We start from the raw sequence: 23,318 nt of genomic DNA on the forward strand, positions 1-23,318 counted from the left end.
TACACGCAAAAAATCCAGGACCAAAATGTAAAGTGTACAAATGTAGCACTCCTTTAGGCTCTTGGGCAGGCTTCTAGCTTCTCGCCGTTGGCGTAGGTGTCTTGTCAATGCCAGCTACCTACCTTAGATAGCCCAGATAGTGGACGCTGGATCGAGCTCTCAGTGAACTGTAGCGGTAAAGCAGCTGAACGAACGAGCAAATGAAGCCTACCGCCCGCGAGTCTTTGCTGTGGATTTACAAGCTGTTAAAGTGTAGAGAAGCAGTGTGCTCAAGGTGCGAGTGGTGCTATCTCGACGGGCGGCGATTCTTGACGAAGACGTCAGGTTAACGGGAGGACCTCCGTATGAGGGCATTCGCAGCTCGGTGGCAGATTTACTAGGTCGGTTCTGCTCTTTTCGCTCGAGTAGGCTGAATAGGCTGGGACTAATATTGGTCGTCCTTCCTTGCGGCAAAAAAAAACGTCGTTTTCTTTAGACCGTTACGCTGACAAACTGATTGACTACCTCGTTAGCTGTTCCACAATTAGAACGATCTTTCACCCCTATAAGAAGCAACAAAAAAAACTGCAACTTGATAATCAGTAATGGTCATAGGTAGATGAACTAGCGTAGCCAGACATGGGATCTAGCAGAGGTTCAGTCATGGCGTACAGCTACGCTGGCACTGACACACCCACCAAGCCGACCATATGCAAAAGAAATATTTATTTTCCCCAGTTAATTCCTTACTCCTTCGTATGAAGTCAATGCTAGGCCAGAAGAAATTAAAATGTAGGTTTATGAGAAAAGTAATGATTAGTCATATGAAAATGAGGAACTTGCTGCCACAGGTAAAATATAATAAAAGTTTGCATTCTAGTATGTTATTAGTGTATCAGTATATAGGGAAAATTCATGGTAACTTTATTATAACTAAAACTTTTTTCTATTTTTGGATAAAGCATTGTTTACTTGCTTGTTGCACTTATAGAAATTAATTAGCAGTCATTTCTTGGCTGCGTCGGGCCAATCGGGTCGGGTTAGTGAAGTGCGTGTGCTGTGTCCATCTTTAGTGCTAGACGCCACCTGTTTATCTTACTTTTAGATTGCCCACTAAATTCTACGTTAAAAAAGCACAATAGACATGTATACATAATATCTTTAGCGATCATCCAGGCCGCAAGTTAAGAAGGTTAAACCGCGTTCATGCGGCCAAAACATGCTCGTACAGCTTTTATCAAATTGAGATCTTTTCATTAAGCGACTTGTTTTGTAATTGTTTATCCTTTGCAGGTTATGTGAACTACAATAATTTAAACCAGCAGCACGGGGGTCCAGGCGGGGGCCTGTCGGACATTGAAGGGAGCCATGTCTTATCATCAAGTGGAATGGGTATCGCCTGTCACAGTCCCCATAGCCCAGCTGCTGTACAGCAGCAACAACAGCAGCAACAGCAACAACAACAGCAGCAACAACAACAGCAGCAGCAGCAGCAGCAACAACAGCAGCAGCAGCAGCAGCAACACACAGATCACTCACCTTTCCCATCGCAGTACAAACGCTTTCCTTGTAGTAGAGGTGGGTGACTTCAATTTGTCCGTTCGTTTCTTTCGTCAATTTGCCTAATCTCTAGTATAGATTATCCATACTACCAATGATAGTAATAAAATAAAATAATTTACGTCTGTTAAATTCGCCAATGATTATGCGTCAGCTATTTTAGAGGTACCTGATCCAGACACTGTGTTTACATAAGTTTTACTTATTAATTTTATTATTAATATTATTATTAATTTTACTTAGCAGTGTATGCTCGCTTGAATGTAAAGTATTGTAGATGATGATGTTGCAATTTGTTGCAACATTCTATGATCAAAAAAACGCCTAGATTATAATTCTTTTTTTTTTATTGCGTAATTAGAGATTTAAGTCATTCGGGACATCTTTAAGATGGCAAAACTTGTGATCAATCCCTCAAGTTATTCGTGTCCTAAAAGATCAAAATGAATTGTGTCTACGCAAAATGACAATAAAAACATTTTCTTGGGAAAGTAGATAGCAATGATACCCTGTGTAAGTTAACATAACAGGCAAAGTAAATCTGTGTTTTTAAATGTCAGCTGTGGTTCGGGTAACATTAGAATATCTTTTTATTTCACGTAGGAAGTTTAAGATCCTCAGCTAGCGCTAAAAATATAGTGACTCTCTACTTTCGTCTCACTCCCGCTCTTCACTTAATAATATTCAAAAACTAATACAAGAATTGCAATACATCTAATCCATGCTTTTACACAGCCTTGATTCAGTAAGTTAGTTCAGTAAAATCGAAATTTGTCTGCATCTTCTCGCTCAAAGTAATGCTAGTTACTACTGACGTTCGATTTTTTAATCGACCTATCGACGCACCTTAAGCTGATTCTAATAGGTCGACGCGAAAACCTTAATTTTTAGTAAGTGCTTTACCCAGAGGCAAAATTAAATATCTCCCAATTCCAATACATCATGGATCTCAATACATGATATAATAATATATACATATAAATGCCAGTCTATGTATATGCTAAAACAAAGTGTGCCTAGAACATAGACTGAAACATCTTTTCGTGAGCAGTTCATTAAACTCTGTGTCTTTGACTTTTCTCTATAGACGTCTATGGACAGCGCTAGACCAAACACAGTTATAGACATACGTTTTAGAAAGATTTAGTTGCGGCTCTAACAGAGCCGATTAACATCGTCAGCCTTCTTTTATTCAGTAGAGTCAAAGTCCAGCTAGTTACCTTGGTCACGGCCATGCAGTCTAATTGAAGTTTGAAGAAGTACCGTCCACGTCCTTATTGGCTGTGTCCTCCAATGCCAATTTTGGTAACACTGGAACTTCTTGTGACCGTATCAGGCTAAAAGCGGAGTGGGCTTCAATCGTCAGTAGAGTGGGACGTGCTGCGTTAGTTTTCTGGGACCCACGGGTCTCTTGCCAACCAGTCAGGGGGTCTTTCAATAGTCTCTCCTTGGAGAAAAAGGAGTTGAAGCTATAAGCAAGGGCTGGGGGTGCGAGGGACAGGTAAATAGGGGCGGACGAAGTGAGGAAAAAAGTATAGTTGTTAGTGTCCGCTAGTAGGCTGACTGGTTTAACTACTAAGCATTTTAGCCAGCAGTTTGTATGCTCTTTCGCTGTCACAGCTCTAGCTGGTATCCAACCTAAGCCCGCTGCTTTACGGTTAAATCGGTAGCTACGGCAGCGCATGAACGGAAGGAAGACAGTTACGGTTAAATAAGTTACCTGAAGTTCAAATCAAAAAAAGCTGGCATCGCACCAAAGGCTAACCACCAGAATACCAGGCGCGCGTACAGCCTCCTCTGTGTCTCTGGTGCCCCTTTGACCACGCGCGGATTCCTTCTTTAAGGGAAAACAGGGTTTTAAAGCAATTTCCCCGCTCTTCCGAGGGGCGGTGGCTAAAAACCTGGTGAACGATCCATAAACTTCATTGGTCGTTTGGAGAACTAGCTAAGGCTTTACGGGAAATCGAACCCAACCGGTTGACACTTCGACTATAGGTATGGCAGCGGCAACGGTGAAGACCAACATTTTGTCAGAGTCACTCTGGTGTTTATTATTCCTCACTGGCATGTTGTATCTACGAAGAATCCGGCCACTAATAATTCCTTTGAGTACTTCTGTTTCTGAAGAGAGAAGCAGCGTGTTCGTATGGTTTTACTTGTCCCTATGGGTGTAAAGGTGTCTGTACGTCTTTGAAGAACAAAATTATCAGCATTGTTTAGAAACATCCTGCATTATCTTTACGCGGATTGTGATGAAAATCACGAAATGCACCATACAGGATGTATACGTGCATGGGGGAGGTGTTCCCTACGACAGTTTGTTGTTGATTATAACAATGTTCTATTTGTATTATATACCTACAATAAAAATAAAAAAAAGTTTAGGAAATTAGCACTTATACTTTTAATAATCGCACAGGTTTTATTGATTCCAAGGTGCAGTAAGAAATCAAAGACTTATTACAGATTAGATGTGTCTTCATTTATTTATAGAAACGTCTTCTGCTTCGCTGCTTTTAATGATATGTTAAGGTGAATCGTACGAACGAGCACAGGCTTTTCGGGAAGTAATTTTGCTTCTGCAAAACGTAAACTCCCGAGGTACAAATGCAGTTTTTTATACATTCTACCTGCTCTGAAAAATATGCTTTTCTCTCACAAATCAAGTCAATAAAAAACCTTATTTCAGGATTGGCTAAAAATAAAAGTTATGATAATTGGCTACATACTACTCGTATTAGCCAAAAAAATGCAACTCTCTCTCCCTCTCTCTCCCCCTCTCTCTCTCTCTCTCATGTATTATACTGAATTCAATTAATTTACTACTATTTTCTTTATGATATTATTTGAGAATACTTCCTTGAAAGCAGTAAATCCGTTTCAAATCGCTAGCTTTTATAACAGATATAAAGTTTTGTTTATTTCACCATTGCATCCGCACATACACTGATATTCCTCAGACTATCTAAACAAAGTAGAGTATACTAAGGCAGATATGATTTTTCTTACATACTGAAAAATGTTCGTCATCACTAACGCTACCATCTATTCTTTTTTAGCCCATCAAATGCGCGGATATGGACACGCTAGGGGTAAGCTTTTGACTGAATTTACTTATTCTTGGCAGATAATTGTTTAGGCTTAGGTGCTCTTATAATCATGCTTCTCTATCAATATGTGAAGGTTTATGCACGAAAAGATCCATGCCAGTTAGGTAACTACATAGTCATCTGAAGTCATAAAAGGCGCACTCATAGTATAATCTTTCCATATGCACACATTTACCTATCCATGAGAAACATCGAGGTTGAGGTCAGTTTAAAAGACTGTTTTGAATACATATATCTCGTAACGTTCGCATCAACGCGTTCTCGCCTATAGTTACTTGTCGAATAAAAAGTCTGGTTGCATCGTTGTTTTGTCAGAGAGTCAAAAGAAATATATGAGATAAGCCATCTTTTTTTAGTGCGTGGGGATTCAGCACAGTTCGTCCTCTTTCTACCGTATGTTCCGACGTCTCTGATATGGGCGCCCATTTTGACCCTTAGAGAAAAATCGGTAAGCTGCCGTTGTTATTGTTTGCTATTCGGAAAGCAGCAATCGCTCGGTCTAAGTTCTCCCCGGCTGCTCCGCATTGTTTGACTTATTCTGCTCTCGGCAGTGACGCATCAATCAGTTCCTTACTTGCCGACGGCCGCCGTCCGCCTCCGCTGCTAGCACGATTGGAAGCATGCAAAAAGCTTGCATGCTTCCAGTGGTGCCAGCTTTTTAGTTTTTCTTAGTAAGACGATCTCTTACTTTTTCTCGCTGTCAAGATATCTTTCATTGTCCCATTTCCCGTTTGGTCAGCGGTTCCAGAAGGAGTTGCCTAATCACTAAACGTCTCCGTTGACTCTGTCCGTTTTGTGGTCGGCTTATTTCGTTTTCAAGTTAGCCTTCAACAGAAATTAAAGTATGACTTCTCTCTACCCCTTCCTCACTGTCCCTTCCTTCTTAGTACTATAGTTCTGTCGTCGCTGAAATCAACCATGTATCCGTAAACAATAACACTGTCGGCTGCAGCTCGGAAGACCAGTAGTAACAGCGCTAACAGCAACTAGACCGTATTCTTTGATATGCCCGCGATGGCCTTACATTTGTTTGTCGCGCTAACACGGGTTCAAACGTATAAAACGAGCAGTTCCGTCACCACCGTCTACGTTCGGCTACGAGAGTGCATGTTGACTTGCTATACTAATTTGAGCCCCCGAATTTCCAAGAGGACCTTTGTTGGTGCTTTCGACAACAACAGTGTACTAGGCTCTCCTAACTGGAACGTTGCAGCAGTAGCAACACAAGTGGTAGCCTTCTGCTTACTGCTGTACCACATCGCGGCAGGGATGTCGCCCTTGCCATTGACCGCTCAATCGAAACGGTAAAGCAGACAAAACTGGGATACGCGGGATGGCGCCATGAATGTCACCTAAAGTTGCCTGAACTGAACGCTTGCCCTGAGGCAACGACATATAATTCTAGCTGGCTGGTCGTGTTGGGGGCTGCTAGAACAGCTGTCGATGCCGGAGTTAGGGTAGGCAGGGAATAACCTGAAGGAGACGCGGGGCGAACGAAAAGGGTAACATAGATGAAATTCTGTACGCATAAGAACTAGGGGAGACGATTGAGGCAGTGGCATAGACGTCGTTCGCTCCATGTCATCCCGTACATTCACGCTAAGTTAGGTTGAAGCAGAAAGAAAGTGAGAGTGTGTGGACTTCTTCGTTCCTTTGGTGGTAGGATGAGGGAGGCAGGGATGAACTGGCTGCGTTCCAAGACCGAACCCCAAGGGTTCAATGCGGAGCGAAACTGAACCGTAAGCCGAGAGAAAAGTGGCAAGAGGAGCCAATCGGCGAATAATTTTTGCCTCGGGCCGTTCTTCGATGACTTTATTGCGTCCGTGACGCTTTACCGCTCGCTAGCGAAAACCCGCTACGTTCACCTCTGCAGAAGAAAGCGGTGGCGTGGTCGGCCGTCGGCTTGTTCGCGCAGCAATCCACTGAGTCACCCGCGAAAGGTGCGGCCTCAAGTCTGCCAACCGTGGCTGTTTCCTTTGCGTCCTCCAAGTGTCCTTGCTCTCCGACGGGCCCTGTTGTGCTGTCACTATCTCCGAACTAATTTGTCACCGCCAAGGCGCGAAATTTTCAAAATGCCTTTCGGAATGGCGCATTTCCACTTTCTCTTTTCCTCGCGAAGCCTGTCTTCTGTCCAGCTACTTCCTTTCTACTAGGAGCGACAACGCGACAGTCGGCACTGTTAGTTCGTTTGGGCTCCATCCTTCTCTCGCTTTCGAGTTGCGCCTGCTCGTCCACCGCGTCTTCCTGCCCTTCCTTTTGCTATCATCTTACCAGTTTGGTCTAGCCCGAGAAGTCCACTACGCCAGACGGACAAAGACCAGAAAGGCCTTTTAGGAACGTCATGGCCTAGAGTGCCTACCTAACGGCAGCAGACTCCACGGTTGCTTGCTACGAGAGTGTTTCTTCCTCTACTCAGAATGCCCTACTCAAGAACTCACTGAAGGAGCTCTGTACGCCTTTGTCCTTATTCCCATGGCCGCTTCTACTTGTATTATTGCTCACCAACTAGATTTGTTTTTTTTTTCGTTTCGGATTCAAACGGACAACGTCTTCTGCAAGTGAATTGCCGTATATTGTGCTAGGGTAAAACGAATAAAGGAATCAGCATTGTAACTAAACTGAATGTTGTCGGGCAAGCGAATACAGAGGTTTCTGTAAACTGCTAGAGAAAAGTAAGCTTGCGTCTACCATTGTATGCGCCTGTGACCAGGTATTATCTTCTCCAAACTTTATAGTCTAGTACTAGTTATCTTAGCTTTTACCTTATATTTAGTCAGGTAAGTTGGGTGTATAGAATGGCGGTGTTATAGGCGCTGTGTTGAATTTATACGGTCAACGTGTAATATTTACATAGCGTTTCTATAGTTATACTTTGCTGCTGATCCGGTGAACCGGTGGCGAATTAACTTGGCGGATTATCAAACGCCGTAGGTTCTAGATGCCTATGATGATAATTTGACGCGGCGGTTCGCTTGACCGTCACCAGTCGTTGTGGCGGTAGCACTGTGGTAATCGCGCCTAAAAAGGAAAAGTAGCCGTAGGAGATTGACGATAGAAGAGACCAACAAGAAGAGCCCTGGAGACAACCCTCTCTACGACAAGCCGCTTCTGGCTTGTTACCGCTGCTCCGACTGTCGACGATCCTTCCGGAAGTGCTGACGTTTCCGCATCCGATTGGAACGGGTAAATGGGAAAGAAGGCTTGTCATCCCTGCCTTAGAGAGATGACATCAAATTTTGCTTGCTCTTCACCGACAGCAGTATGTCTTCCTGCGGCGTAACTGACAGACAAAAGTGTTGTCCTACAAAGACCTCCTAGACGGAGTGGGGTAAAAATGACTGAGGTAGGAGGCTAAGAAAGCGAGAAAGACCGAGAGAGACAGGGAGGCAAACTAAAACGGCTACGGTATCTGAACAACATGAGCTGTTTTGCTTTCGTCACTTTTGGTCAAAGTGGACCATTTATGCCAAGTTGGATGCTCAATGTTTTTACGATGGGGTTACGAAGCGGGATTACGAGGGCTTGACGCGGCTGCGAAACGCGATCACCATGATGAAAAATTCGCTAGTGTTGCCCACTAATTCAGTATATATATGATACCTATTCATACCACATATGCTACTGTGCATAAATTTATGACAATTATTATAGGGTATAAATTATGATGTGGACACATAGAATGTACACGTATTTTATCTAATTTATCCCTCTACGGCCGACAATTACTGAGGTAGGTTGTTATTTGTTAGTTTTCTAGCCGTCAGCTTTCCATAACTTCCTTATTTTTCTTTCTGGCTGGCTGTGGCATAGGTGATAATATTCAAAATACATTAAGTTCCGTTTTTTGAAATAACAGTTAGAAACGTCAGCATCAACTATTATTACCACATAGACTATGCCGAATAGTAAAGCGTTGAGCGTTGATACGCCATGAAACAATGATAGTTTTGACTAGCACTGGCCATACCCTCCTCTAAGCAGAGCATGCAACAGAAGCAGCACTAGCAGCACAGTACAACCCACCTCCACTCAGGAGCACAGATAGTCCCACGCTTTTCATCTCTGTCGCGTCGGCTGACGACCACAGTAGCTGCCAATAGCTAATTCCACTCGTATGTGCATGCTGATGACGTACCTGTCCAGTTGCGTGGTGAAGTTTAACCTGGTCAACTTGCCAGCCCGTTGATGGTCCTATCTTCGGCCTGTTTCTATTGCATGCGCGCTCACCGTGCTCGCTGACAACTGGCACTATTATATAGTCCACTCACTAATAGCATGGCTAGTAGTGCCATCAATGTGATTAGGATATATTATAAAAGAGGCGCAAGGCAAAGACGACGATAGAGTGTGCTTTCATATTTTTGACAAGCGGTAAGGATAGCCGGTCTGACTCGTCAGCGAAAACCGGCAATAAAGTTGACTCACGACCATGGTCTTTTGTTGGAAGTCTGTCTTCCCAATAACAAGATAGATGCAGCTAAGAGTAAAAGTTGTGTCTGCAGGAGTACCTTCTGCAGCTGGTTTAGTGCGCGGTTTGGCAGCTACACAAGTTCTTCGACCGAACAGCCAAGACCGAAGGTAATCAGTCGATTTCCTCCGTGGAATGAATACTTCTGACACTATATTATTGGTATGGCTCAACGGCCAATATGTACGATGTAGAAGAGGCGCGAAAAGTAAACGCGACAAGCAATGGGGCCTCTGCTAGTTCTCATGGAATAAAAGTGGAATAGGTGGTAGTACCTATAATATCTATGCTTTTGGACAAATGAAGGGAACAAGCGGACAAAGGTATAGCAATTAGTGGCGTTTCTTGGCAGCGAGTTGACATACAAAGGCGACTCATGCAGCAGAGGGTCATTTAGCTTAATGTTTCCATCAGTTTATTGGTTTCGTTGGCATCGAATAGCGCGGATAGCATAAGACAGCATAGAGCTGGCGGGCGACAGCGTTGATGGTGGCGATACGGAATGAATTTTGCCGAAAGAAAAGGCCGTCAAGCTCAACCTAGTCCGTTATGTTACTTCACATAAACCTTTATACGTAAGCTATACAACAAAAGACGCGCTACCCTTACCGGAACAACTCGATATCATAATTTATAGTTTTTTTTCAATGTACACGCTTCAAAGCTCGAATAGCTTTACAAGCAGTGTGGATGATGGGTGGGCCCATAGTATCTAAGTGCATGTATATTCCAAGTGTAACTATGTTTTACAGAGACAATCACATATACGACGCTTCTGATTAGTAGCTTGGTGACAAAATAGAGGGATAATGTTCATGATGAGGAGGAAGAAGGCGGGACCAGGGATAAGACAAGAGACCAAGAGGCGACGAGCCAATGAGCCCTTGTAGTAGTATAATCCTGTGTGGAAGCGTTTGCGTATTTAGATGGCTGTCGCTGTAGGCCGCGGGAACAAAAAGAGCAAGCAAGCAAGTCGTCGTTATCAATTATTTCCACTTGATCTACACTTGAATGCCGGCGATTTTTTTCGGCGAGGATATCCAGCCAGCAGGACGGGCAAGAATCATGGGGGGCGAACAGAACCAAAGAAGAGAGGGAGGAGGTGGTCGAAGCTGAGTGGGGTAGGAAAGACGGCAAAATGACGGATGCTCCTGGGACCAACAGCAGCAGTGGAGCTGTTGTGCGGATAAGATGATGATTGCCTATAGAAGTATTTGTTCGACTGAGCTGACCGTCGCCGACAGCTTAATTGTAGGTGCGTGTGTCAGGTTTGTGTTGGGTTAAGTTGGGTTGATAATGCTGAAGGAACAGCCATCGCTGTCATTGCACTTTTCCTGTCGCCTCTCCTTTTCTATCCTCCTTCATAGCCTCTTGCTTCGCCAGTCGTTAGAGCTGGCCCTGCATTGCTGCTGCTGCTGCCACTTGCGCAAAGAAGTGCAACGTATGGAGTGAGGCCCCGTTATCTGCTGGCGGCAAACGATTGGGTGGCCAACCAAACCCTTGACCGCCTCCAACTTAGTGATGAAATCGCCCGAGAGGTTTCTGTCGCTGAAGTGGTTGTAAGCCAAGGAAAACAGTGACGGCGTTGACTAAAGCTACAGAGATCGCAGTAGCAGCAGCAAGGCGTAGAGGGCCTTCAGATCCCGTTGCTTATTCCGTCGGCGTTACAGCGACGCGCTGATGGAATATCTGTGTGACTATTTGTCTTACTTATCAACCTTAGAGAGACGTATGAACCTAGAGCTCTATATATATATATATATATATATATATATATATATATATATATATATATATATATATATTGCATGTCTATGACGTGGGCATCCAGAAATCACTTCAGTCGTGCTTTTCGCTGACCCAGCGAGACACAAATCCCATTCATGCCAGTAGCTTTAAAGATGGTTGATTTACAGGGTCATTGCCTCGATGCCAAAAGCGTGCGCTGGAAGTAGGGTGTGATTCGTTGTACTATTTATCCTGACCACGTCTGACTGACGTTCGCTTTTCTCCTTAAAGGCCAAACCGCTACTGGATTTTATGCCGTCAATACATATATGGATGATTAAGTTCTGAGCGGGGTGCCTGTGAAGAGTCTGTATACAGAAGAAACACTGTTTATATAGTGTTTGACAGTAATTAGTTGAGTTACGATGACGATAACGAAGGGTAACAGGGAAAAGCTGACTGGCTTGCCGGTCGGCTCTAAACGGTAAGTTATGTATTCAGGGTTTTTTGTTGCTTTAATTGGCCCATATAACACATATTGCCTGATGATGGTCGCTAGTGATGGACGACCGTTCCCCTTGGTGCTATTTTTAAAGTAGTTATATATCTATCATCGAACTGTACAAGGATTGGAAGAGCAACCGATTGTTTTCTATAGGCAGCATGCAGGCAGGGCAGATCTGAAAGCATACAGGGCCACCACCAGAACACTCCACCGCTCCGCTTATACATCGGCCGATCAGTTAGTCTTCCTGTGAAAAAGGCAAACTACGAGCCAACGAAAGAAGCGAATTAAGCCTCTCTACTGTGAACGAAGACAACAATGGTGATGTAGACGATGATTTTGCCGACTCTAAAAACCAGTTACTCCGTCTGCAACCCCTTGGGCGCGCGCGTCTAATCGAGTGATTGCCACAGCTCGTCAGAATGAGCTGATGATCGGTTGGTTCGCCGAAGTAAGTCGAGTGCGGCTGTGCTGAACCGGTTCCTGCTAGCCGACGCAGATCACCGCTTTTTGGCCTACGAGTCCCTTCCGCTTCATTCTTACCCCTCGGACTGTCAACTGACTCTAAGAACGACAAGCTGCAGAGCAAATGAGTAACGGTAGCAGCAAAGGCGTATCTATAGTTTTTTAATATTAGTCCGCCAGCGGCAGGAGTAGAAGCAGCACGCATGCACGTGTCCTTTAGCAGCCACAAACACAGTTAATAGATGATTCCTACAAGAAATCAACCCTGCTGCAGGACCAAGCTCCTCTCCCCCGCTTGCTGGCTTCTACGCCGAACTGTCGATGCTCATTGGTTTGTGGAGGGCTTTTACGTTTAGCTTTAGTAACGTGAAGGAACGCTGAGTAAAGCGTAGAGAAGGGGCTGCAGAAGGCCGGCTTGTGAGTGTGCCTTATCCAAGTCACTCCAGCCCACTTTACGCATCACTGGTCCTACTTTAGAAAAAAAAAGAGGCTACGTACGTCGGTCGAGCCGTCCGTCGTCTGATGAAACGCCGTACTTGGGTTCAGCTGCGGCTTTTATTGCCGCTTCTGCTATCGCTCGGCAAGGCAACACCGCAAAAAGTTGACATCGTTCTTCCAACTACTCTCTCCCGTCCTATGGAGCGGCGAGGACGCTCATCGACGCCCCAGCTCATGCTGCGGCTGCTGCTATCGGTCCCACGACGCAGACAATATAGACCAAAACAGCATTGTGTTCCTTTCTACAGGCTTGCCACGAATATAGGAAGCTGGTAGTGGTTGTCGTTACCACGAGACAGCGCCATGCCATGTCAAAGCGAGCGATTGTTTCTTCTCGGTTTCGTCATCCGCGCATTGTCTTAGTCTTCATCTTTGACTTTGTCTTTGCTTCTTTCGGTTCGGCGGGCTCATCAGCTCTGCAGCGACAACGTTGGCTTCTCCGTCTTGCTATTTCTTCAATTAACAATGGACACGCACATCGCTTCGCTGCTCCTCGGCGAAGTCGACCCTGCGTATTATCTCATCTATAGTTCTATGGTTTTCTTCATCGTTTTCTTCTTCAATGAGTTGTGGTCTTTATCATCATTACAGGATAGAGGCAGGCGCTACCGCTAGACTATGGCCTGGCACCGTGTGCTTGATCTTATGTGGCTAGATGCCTACTAGCCGGTGAGAAGACAAACCAGCCGAAAGCAGTGCCCTGCCCTAGGTCCGTCCTTCTGATCGGGTTATTTCGTTGTTTTACGCTTGCTCGCCCTGAACCCTAGCTTAAATAGGTACTGCGGGCTTCCTGGTGAGTCTTTCTCCAACGACTCATACTATTGCGCAAGAGAAATATTGCTATCGCGTGTTGAAGGCACGTCGTCGTTTTCGGCGCCGAGGCTTAAATCGGGCGCGCCGTATTTGTTGCCACCGCTACGCCGATGGCAATGGCAAAGTAGAAGAAACGATCGCGCTATTGTATGTGAAGCCTGCCTTGCTTCCCGCTTTCCGCTGAAAACGCACCTAATACGAAAAACATGAACGGAAGTCTCAGTCGAGGCGCGAGTCACCAACCGGTGTTAGGATCACGAGGTACTCTAGGGAAGTCTCTCCGAGTTACTTGAGCATGAATCTACCACCACTTCCACCATTCTCAGCCACGACTACTACCAGAACATTTGGGGCCTGGCGGGAGTGTGTTTTGCCTGTTCACCTGCTTCCAGCCTCTTGATTCTTGGGCTCCCGCATCGTCAGTACAACTGCAAAAAGGTTGACTGAAACAGTAGCCTCATTCCTTTACTGCTTGACTGACTGCCTTGCTGGGTACTTGCTTGCTTTGCCTGAAGTGGAGTCTCTGCGGACCCGATTACGGCCGGCTGAAAGCTTCGACCTCGGACGTCCATTTGTTACCATCAAAGCCACCTGCACTGCGGAACTGCTCGCTGCGCTTGCTTGCCTTGTACTTGCACTCTTCTTTGACGTTGCGTGTTGTGCAGCGGTGCTCTTTGTCGGACTCGCAAGTCTCAGACTAGCCCTCTTCGGTTTCCGCCACGTAACTCCATTTTTCCCTGCGTTTCTCGACAGTCCTGTTCGTCAACTATACTCGTGGCCTTAATCGCCGCTATTGCAGTGACTGCCAACTTCTGCCAAAGTAGCATTCATGCTTTATTCAAAAAACGAACATCCAATAGGGCTCCAAGTAGGCCCGAAGCAGCCGTAGCAGACCTGTTCTAATAGCGATAAGAGCTTGTAAACGTGTTGGTTATTACTAAACATCTCCAATCAATGAGCCCCTTACAAGTATTTTTGCTTTCCTGCCAGACAAATCAGTTCCAGGCGAAATTCTTCGGCTTTTTCTTGTAAAATATATTTTTATCTGAAGTGGAAATGAGAAGACTACCCGCAATGTACACCCATGTTATGGACGATTGTATACTGAGTTGTCGCAAGAGAGATTGTCACGAGTTTACACGCGGATCCTTCAAGTATCACATGGTTATCCTTAGTGCTGCAACGCAGACATGTTTTAGATGAGACGAGATCGAGCGCTAGTTTATTGTAATTGTTTTATGGTGTGCAAGAAAATGAAACAGACGATACGCTAATTTTGTATCGTAAAACTCATGAGAATATGACTTGGTCATAAAAAAAATTCGTGTATAACAACTTTTGTAAACAACAATTTAACACGTTTCCTAGTTCTAATAGATATTGGTATTAAGAAGGTACTGCATTATTCTTTTCGTTATGGCCATAAGCATATCTTAAGCATGTGCTGTAACATATCGATGAATGCACAGCCATAAACTTCTTCTATTTACAATAAAACTAAACTATATGTAACAGAATCTTTTACGTCATGCATCCCCAAAACAATGCAGCAAGCCTCAATTCCGTGTAAATGAGGGTACCATAGCCATTCTATACTGTATATCGAGTGTACGTATATATCTATGCGTACACTCAATAGTAGTACTTCCATAGAATTCTGCCTAGCTAACCTCAAACATAAGGTTTACATGACCTAACAGCATATGCTTTGTTTTCTTTGTCTTTTTCATCAACTCATGCGTGCCCTCACGTGTCGTCGTGTCACCCCTTGCCGCCGATGATGTTTACCTCGTTGTGTCTTTTTCGTCCTACTTCGTCGCAGTATCTCAGCGCGGCGGATGGGCGGGGGGAGTAACACGCGTGGGTGGAAAACCACCTTTTTTCTCGGGGCTGGACTCCAACGGCGACCTGCTGGACGTCAACGGGGGATGCGGTGATCTCGGAAATGGTCACGGAAGCCACGGGGGACCCGTCGATTCCCACGGCATGCATCATCATCATCACACGCCGAACATCTCAGCATCCGTAGCAGCATCTCTCAGGTAGAGAAACGCATCCGGGTTCGAATTGAGTAAAAAAGAGTGACCTAGGTGGGTTTTAAGCTTTATAGAGGGTATGCTGTCGTTAGAGACAGGTTTCATTAGCGACGAATTGGCCTGCTGACGAACCCTGTTGGATGCTCACCGTAGTTGACTTTGTGTAATCAACGAGTGACGATCGAATTCATGAGATTGTCAAACAGCATTAACGAGAATTTCGAGTGTTTTTCAAACGATTAATATTGAAGCCCACTCTACAGGAGTTTTAGCCGGATCTTTTGGGAAAAGCGATATAGATATTCACAATATAGGTGAAAAATTTGCAAAAGGACTATCTGAATCGAAACCTGCTTCACTATGTATTTATTAATACATAGAGTCGAAAATGCTTATATCGATGAAACCATAAGGGCATAATCGTCCTGTTCCTGTTCAATATGTCTGACACAGTAATAGCATAAAAAAAATTCTACAGTTATACCGATCAATTACGCAGTCACCTTCTATAATCAGACATGGACAATTTTGCCTTAATCCAACCGGAACTAATTAATTAGCTAATATACAAGGTTCTGTATCAGGAATAATGTGTTTCTGCTCCGCTACGTAAAACCTGATAGAAAACTGACTCCGAACTATCCGCTATTAATAGCCTTGAGCCGTTCATCCGCATTTCTGATGTATGTATCACAGCAGCACGTTGACTTCTTTTATCATAGCTTAGACTGTATATGTTTAATACTACGCGTGTTTTGATGGATGGGCGTACTGAAGCAAGGTGTTCATAATGAAAGCAAAACCTGCCCCTGGTTACAGAGAGAGAGGACAACGAAGGCACATAGTCGCCAACTTCTTTAACTCGTCGTATTCTGCCGGTAGCGCGTGGGACAAGAACAATATATCGTCTTGTTTCGTCAAGCATCTCTGGGTGTACTGGCTCTGCATAGTGGTGGCCGATCTTTTAGTTTTTAATGATTATCCTGCTCCTAACACGGTCTGGAAGTGTGTGGGGCCTGAGGCCGCTTCAATTTTGCAACCCGTTTGCTTCAACTTAGGGCAGGTTTACTATCCCTTGTATGAGAAAGCAACGCGCTCGAATCCGTTGCTTAAGGGCATCGCTGCTTCATTCGGGGGCAGTGCTGCTCGGCACATATTGAGGGACAGTAGTAGTTGTAAGGGAAACGGAGATGGCAACGCTGGTGGCCAAGTTCTTTATCAGACAGCGCTTAGACACTCTCGCATCGCAAATGAAAGAGCTCGACTGCATTTGCTCTGCTGTTGGGAGTAACAGTATTGCGCGTCTAACGATTGTACTGCTGTTCCTGTTGTGCGCGGTCGTCGAAAAAAAATCATATACTATATGAGTAAGAAACAATAAAAAATAGTCTTGGGGGGCGTACAGGCGAAAAGAATAGGGGGGCAAAGCACTGACTGTGTGCTTTTTTTGCCAACTCACTAGTCAGACCGCTTTCTGTCTCTTACGTGGGTACTCTTTATCGAAGAACACTTCTCTCTCTATCCGAGACTTATAGTGTCTCCTTGTGTCGTATGCAACGCACTCGTTTTTCGTCCTTCTCCAGAACGCCACATTCTCTTTTTGAGTACAACACTTTCACATGTCGTCCACTGTAAACGTGCACATCCCGACACCATCGCTACGCGGAACCATAACCTCACAGCTCACTAATCGTAATAGATTCTCTCCGAATTTTTAACGTTTACCTCTCTCGTTTAATCGCACAGACATATATATATATATACACATACCGCACGCAGTCCTCAAATGTCCTAAATTGGTTTGTCACTCTCCCGGCTCCTACTCATTCCCGCTTAACACGCGCAATGTCAAGCCTTGCCGTGTCCTTGCGCGCCTCATCATCGACTCCCTTACTCTTTCACTGATGTGTGCTTTTTGTTTTGGTTTTGCATTTATTGCGTCGATGCGTCGTCTCGCCTCTCTACGCTGCTATGCGGGAAATCATGTGATCGTCATCGCTTCGGACGCTATCGGTGCCGTCGTTATCGTAATTGACGCCTTCATCTTCGTCGTCATACTCGTTCACCGTACCGGGTCGCCATCACCCCCGGAACGTCTCTGTATTCCGTGCCATCCTGCTGGTTGGGTTCGTCTTCTCGTTCGGCTGTTTCGTGCTTTTGTGTTTTCGTTTTCATGGGCGTGTTCATGCTGCCCGTTCATGCCCATACACTCGCTTATCCTTGTCCACAGATGTTCGCCCAAGTCGTCGGTGGGAGGTCACCATCATAGCGCAGTGGGTGGCGGAGGCGGTGGAGGTGGTGGTGGAAGCAACCTCGGGGAGAGCTACTCGCGCAAAGTATTCGTAGGAGGTTTGCCCCCCGACATTGATGAAGAAGAAATCACAGCCAGCTTTCGACGCTTCGGCGCACTCGTTGTTGACTGGCCGCACAAGGCCGAGTCCAAGTCTTACTTCCCACCCAAAGGATATGCCTTCTTGTTGTTCCAGGTACGTGATACACTCTACTGTAAATAGCAATGTATACCACCAATTATAATATTATATACATTCGATGCTGTTCTTAGTGAGCATTCCTTGGTAGCGCAACATAGATATTGCATGTCGCATCCACGGACAAACGGGCCTGGTATAGACGGCAGCTAGCGAGGGATAACTGATACCTGTTGTAGGGAAAAGGTCGCGATAAATTGATGAAGTGTTTGCTATTTTTTTGAATAGGCTATGCTCTCTGCGATTTTCGTTTAATAAAAATAGTGTAGTCTGGCAGTTACCATTGGTCAGACGAAATATTCCGATTTGAATTATTCATACCCGGAATAGCAAACGCGGAATTTCCATTCCGGAAAAGGTCGAAAACGAGGATTGATTTGGTTCCCTGTAATGAAAACCTAGCCATTAGGAATGTTTTAACAGTTCAGCTAAAGACAGCAACTGGGGAGCGAAAGATCAGGTAAAAAGGGTAATGCATCGAAGATCCTTTTTCTTCGAATACTATAATGGTGTTTTGTATCGTCTTTGCAATCATCTTTGTCGTAGGAGGAACCTGGCTGGCCGGCTTCTCACACAGCGCAGCTTCCATTCTTTTTAGCTGAGCAGAGTAAATGATCTATTCGACTTGTAATGTATTCGCCAGGTTTCAGGTACCCTCGTGCATAATACCTCTGATGGTCTGTCAATCCACAGTGGTTTATTTGTTATAGATGTGTCAGAATACGCTCACTTTTTGTACTCGTTAATGTTAGCTCCTTCCATTGCTCTACTGACTCCGCTTCTTGTCACCTATCCGATAAAAAGTCCGACTCAATCCGACTCAGAATTCGGATTGGCTTGGTAGCACTGAAAAACAGCTGCCAACAAACACGCATCACTCCCTCATCGGTCAACTAATAGGAGCTCAACCTGCGATTTCGCAGAGTTCGCGCATCGAGCGTAAATAATTTGAAACAGTCTATCCTCAAGCTTCACCAGCGCCCATACAATCCGCCCTCGTTAATTTTGAAAGAGTGCTATGTGCCCACAAGGAGCAAGAATGGCGGGCAAAAGAGTTTGCCGCGATGCCTTCAGGCTCGAATTTATTCACTAGAGTGGCCTATCTTAATGCCTACAAAAACATTTTCGTCGCCCTTGGTATTCTAAAGATCCCTCAACAGCTTCAGTGTCCATTGCCGCTGATATCGCTAAAGGACTCCGGCCAACTGTATCTTTTGCTTGTAGTGTCTGCTATACAAACTTTATATCGGAATAGCTGATACGGTGTACGGCACATTGCCTCACAAGACGTATCAACCATTCAGACACTGTGGTTTTTCTGAGCTAATACAAAGTACGCGTTGGCGAATCCGATAAGTTACCGAAGATTGTTACACGTAAGTAGGAAAGCCTGTCGTAATAGCAGCGTGATCTCTCTTCTTACGTGAACAATAATTAAATAGTTTAAATAAGAACATGTTGAAGTACAATATATAATGCGTAATCGTAGTTTTTTTTTAAAGGATATTGGCAACTGAGCAGACACTGGACGTTCAAATATACACACTATATGCAAGTATGATGTCCTTATCACGAGTATAAATACAAATGCCAATATAATCTCATCAGTCCGCGTTTTCTGCCCTCAACTTTTAGACAGGCGACATATAGGCGTGTCCTTCCTTCGGATTCGTTACGCTTTACCGGCTTTTATTAGTCGTTAGATATTAAAAAATTCGATCTTTTTAGCGCTCTCATGCTCCCTCTAGTTTGAAACAAGAAATGTGCATTTTGCCAAATTTAAAATACGACAACTTCCATGTTTTAGACGCGGTTCAGGGGTTTATACATTTGAGATAATGTATGTATATATGTGTAGCTGAGTCGTAATTGGATGAATTCTGATGTTAATGCTGGCTCACGAGTAGTTTGGTTTTGCCCATTCGATTTTAGGATGAGCCTTCAGTTCAGGCTCTAATCGACGCATGTATCCAGGAAGACGACAAGTTGTACCTGTGCGTATCCTCACCTACCATTAAAGACAAGCCTGTCCAGATCAGGCCCTGGAGGCTGTCCGATGCTGACTTTGTTCTCGACGCCTCTTTACCCCTTGATCCGCGGAAAACTGTCTTCGTTGGGGGCGTGCCACGGCCTCTGAAAGCTGGTAAGTCTGGATGTCAAGAGTATATAAATGAGAGACATTAAGAATATTAGTACAGCCCGTGCAAATTTTGTGTTGAATTCGATGAAATACTAAATACGGAAACGCTGTAGATAGACTCACGTTTTACTAAGATTTTTCAAGCATAATTTTTTGAATACAAACAACCAGCTCACATTTAAAATATTATTACGAGCGCGATTGTGTGAAGACAATTCTCTATGTCACTCAGTGTGAGAATATTACGTCAACCGCAAAGAGTTTTGTGTTAGTCGTAAACAGCCTATCCCAATTAATCCGAATTGCTTATCGAATCCATAATTTTCCCCTGTTTGTTAAATTCACATTTATACCACAACCCGTTTTATACAAGTCAGTCCACAACTCTAGTACGAACGTCACGCAACGAGTTGTATGCACGTATTCGGTTCTGATCAAGCTAGTGAGATAACGTTTGTATTTTTGACCTAAAAATGGCATATGGCCAGCTTTTTCACACGTTGAGGTTTTCTTCTCTACGCCTAAGTGTTTTATTTAAGTGGGCTGTCATTTGTACCCGCAATCGTTCATGTTAGCCAGATGCCTCTAAAGGCAACACATTTTTGTTAAGCGTGCATAGATACACACATGTGTGTGTGTGTGTGTGCGTGTGTGTGTGTGTGTGTGTGCATACTTTGTTTCGTTGTGTATAATCTCCACGAGAAATATATTCACTTTGATGTTTTGCTTTAGAGCTTCTAATGAGCTGAGTTTAACAGATCCAAGTTACACACGTTGGCAGTTGGAGAAGCATCGGCAATGTCAGTAGCCGCCGTTTCATAGTATAGCCGGTAGTGGGATCTCGTCATCGAAGGCCTCGTCAAAGTCTCGTACTTGGTGAATACCCAAAGCCCCCCTGCGTGCCCCTTACCAAAATGTGCGAAAGATACTTGCGCAGTATCACATACACACACACGCGCGCAGCCAAAGGCACACAAATACTTGGACAGTCTTCCACGGCCGCTAAACAAGATTTTTTAACGCTGGTAGGGACATAGCCTATGCCAGTATTTGAGAGGGTAGGTTGAACTATTGGCCCTTCGTATAGCTTAGTGGTCGTCGAGTCCTGTCTGCGGGCCTCAGTCGCCCCTCTTACTAAAGAGGCAAGAGCAAGCCGCTTTTGACTCTGCCCCCGATCCGGATAACTTGGTGACTTTATAACTAGGGATCAATGAGTCGCTGCATGTGATGACAACGTAGGCAGTGGTGGAAGTTCAGCCAATTGCATTGACTGCTTCAGTGAGCGAGCGATGATCTCAAAGTGTCTGATAAGAGCATATTCGCAGCAGATCGCAGCCAGGCGGCTCGTAAATCCAGATAGGCACACAGGGTAAGTCTGCCATGAATGTAGGTTTGCACTTACCCCGCGTTCGCTACAGCTGCGGGTGTCGGCGTTTGTACGAAGCCTAGCGTTTAGAGCGTCGAGGCAGCTGGAGGTTTTAGAGGTAGCAGCAATAGCAGCGAAGGGCAACGGAGGTTACAACAAGTCCTGTAAGGTTCTTTTCGGCCTGGCTACTGTCCTTCGTAGCGCGGTGGCGTTCGGGCTAGGGCTACCCCACTGTACTGAGTAGCTCGAAGCAAAGATATGCAAATGTGTGGAGGAAGCTAGAGCCAGCCGACCATCTATGATGGACGGTCGTTCCATGCTTGTGTCGTTCTTTCCTGTACCACGTCGCCCATATGCCCCTCGTCGGGGCGTAGCGTTGTAAGAATCTCGTAAGTCTAACAATACCTCCAACAGCGCCGCTACCATCAGGAGCTTCTGACGGTGTTCAAACACGCTGCGTTTAGAATTGCTGTCTTGTTGTGACTAACTACGGGTCCCATAATGCTATGCTTTTGGCTTGTTTCCGCAGTCGTTCGATTGGAGCATGTCGCCTTGATTTGCGAGTATCGTCCTCCATATCGTGCACCAGACGATTGCACGTCACGAACACCGTATGCTCTACTCAAGCATACTAAACAAAAAATTCCCAGTAAGACGGGTCAGCAGTCTCGGGCTTTTGATGTGATACTTTGCTGGCCTCTCTTTACGTTAAATCGCCACCTCTTATGGCTCTGCAATTGCTGGTAACAGCCGTGCAATATTCAACTCACCAAACAACGTAACGACCTAGCGACTGTTCACACGTGCGCCCGGCCAACGCTTCATAATCAGCAAGCGAACCACGCTACTACCCTGTCTGCTTAGCGCTATTCAAAGTGGCTTGCGCTATTGTTGTCGTCGTCGTCACCGTCTACTTCTGCTACTGCTTGTTGGACACTGGGTACTGGAGATGGCGTGTGCTGGATACATGCCATTTGTGTTGGGGATCTTTGGTTCTTGCGGTTCGTGGCTGTCGGTCTTGTTGGTCTAAGAAGGACGAAGAGGCGGACAACGAGGACAAAAGGAAACGATGCCAGGGCAAAGTTGGGTAGTACATGATACCAACCAGTGGCGTTCCCTGCGAAGTTAGGCGAGCACGAGGAAACCAAGCATAACACTATTATCGCGTACATATTGGGTGCATATGTAGTAGAAATATGGATATAGATCGCAACTGCGGCACCTGCGAAGAACCTTATACGGACGGACCACCGCCATAGATACGCTGGTAACTGGCTAGACGAATACAATCTCCAATCACTCGGACCTAGCAAGCCTCCCTATTTCAACGACTACCCATTTGAATGCTGTCTCCATATACACTCATTGTAACGACAGCGGCAACAAGTAGCAACTGATACTGCAATTGCCAACGTTATTACTAGGGCGGCTGTTGTAGTTTTGTTATTGTTGTAGTTGCTTAGTTATTTCCGGACGAGGCTCTTGGGTGGCGGCTGATGTACAGGCTAACGCCTTGTCAGGCCCCTTCGAATCTCATCGAAATGGACCCTTACTGAATTGAGCCCGTTTGCCGTTCGTCTCGGCGGCGTCTGAATGAAGCGTTTGTATCGTCAGCTTTATTTAGTTTCCGTCGCGGGTGCGTCAGTTGTGCTTACTACTACATGCTAGACATGTTGACGGTGCAGTTGCTGCTGTTGCCATTGTTGACGTTTTCATGGCTCATAGTCTGCGTGACCACGGTCGCACACAACTAAGGTGTCATAGGATTTCTCGCCATGCATAGCTACCATGCCCAGCTACTCATACTGCCATTAACCCGGTAGTAATAGTGCCGTAGCCATATATACTCCGTGCGCTGTATGATTCTTACTGCACGCGCACGAAAGTAAAAAGGAACGTGTTAACTCAAGTAGACGGAAGGCGGCTAGGCAACATGATAGCCTGTCGTTTGTTATCAGAATCCGTTTACCAGTGTAACCGCAAACATTTTTGGCCTGACGGATAAAATATTTGTCAACAAGTGGTAATGGTCAAAGTTACTGTGATGACTTCTCACAGCAATACTTTCCACCTGCCTATTACTATGCCAGCAAAGATGTCGCGATAGGGCTATGCACCATACTAGCATAGAGAAGTATCCACCTTGCGGTCTTTACGCAAC

General features: G+C 45.1%; 1 protein-coding gene across 17 annotated transcripts in view; it reads left to right on the forward strand.

Moving 5' to 3' along the window:
- Positions 1-23,318, forward strand: part of LOC111255003 (cytoplasmic polyadenylation element-binding protein 2-like) — a 256,990-nt gene that overhangs the window by 217,011 nt on the left and 16,661 nt on the right. For all 17 annotated transcript variants that reach the window (XM_086975999.1, XM_086976006.1, XM_086975995.1 and 14 more), the window contains 5 exons: positions 1,273-1,557; positions 4,599-4,631; positions 14,949-15,168; positions 17,393-17,648; positions 19,584-19,794. In XM_086975999.1, the coding sequence (XP_086832125.1) occupies positions 1,273-1,557; positions 4,599-4,631; positions 14,949-15,168; positions 17,393-17,648; positions 19,584-19,794 (1,005 nt within the window). The remainder of the gene's footprint in view (positions 1-1,272; positions 1,558-4,598; positions 4,632-14,948; positions 15,169-17,392; positions 17,649-19,583; positions 19,795-23,318) is intronic.

This window comes from Varroa destructor, unplaced genomic scaffold, assembly GCF_002443255.2.
Source record: "Varroa destructor unplaced genomic scaffold, Vdes_3.0 BEIS01000007.1, whole genome shotgun sequence".
Taxonomy (NCBI): domain Eukaryota; kingdom Metazoa; phylum Arthropoda; class Arachnida; order Mesostigmata; family Varroidae; genus Varroa; species Varroa destructor.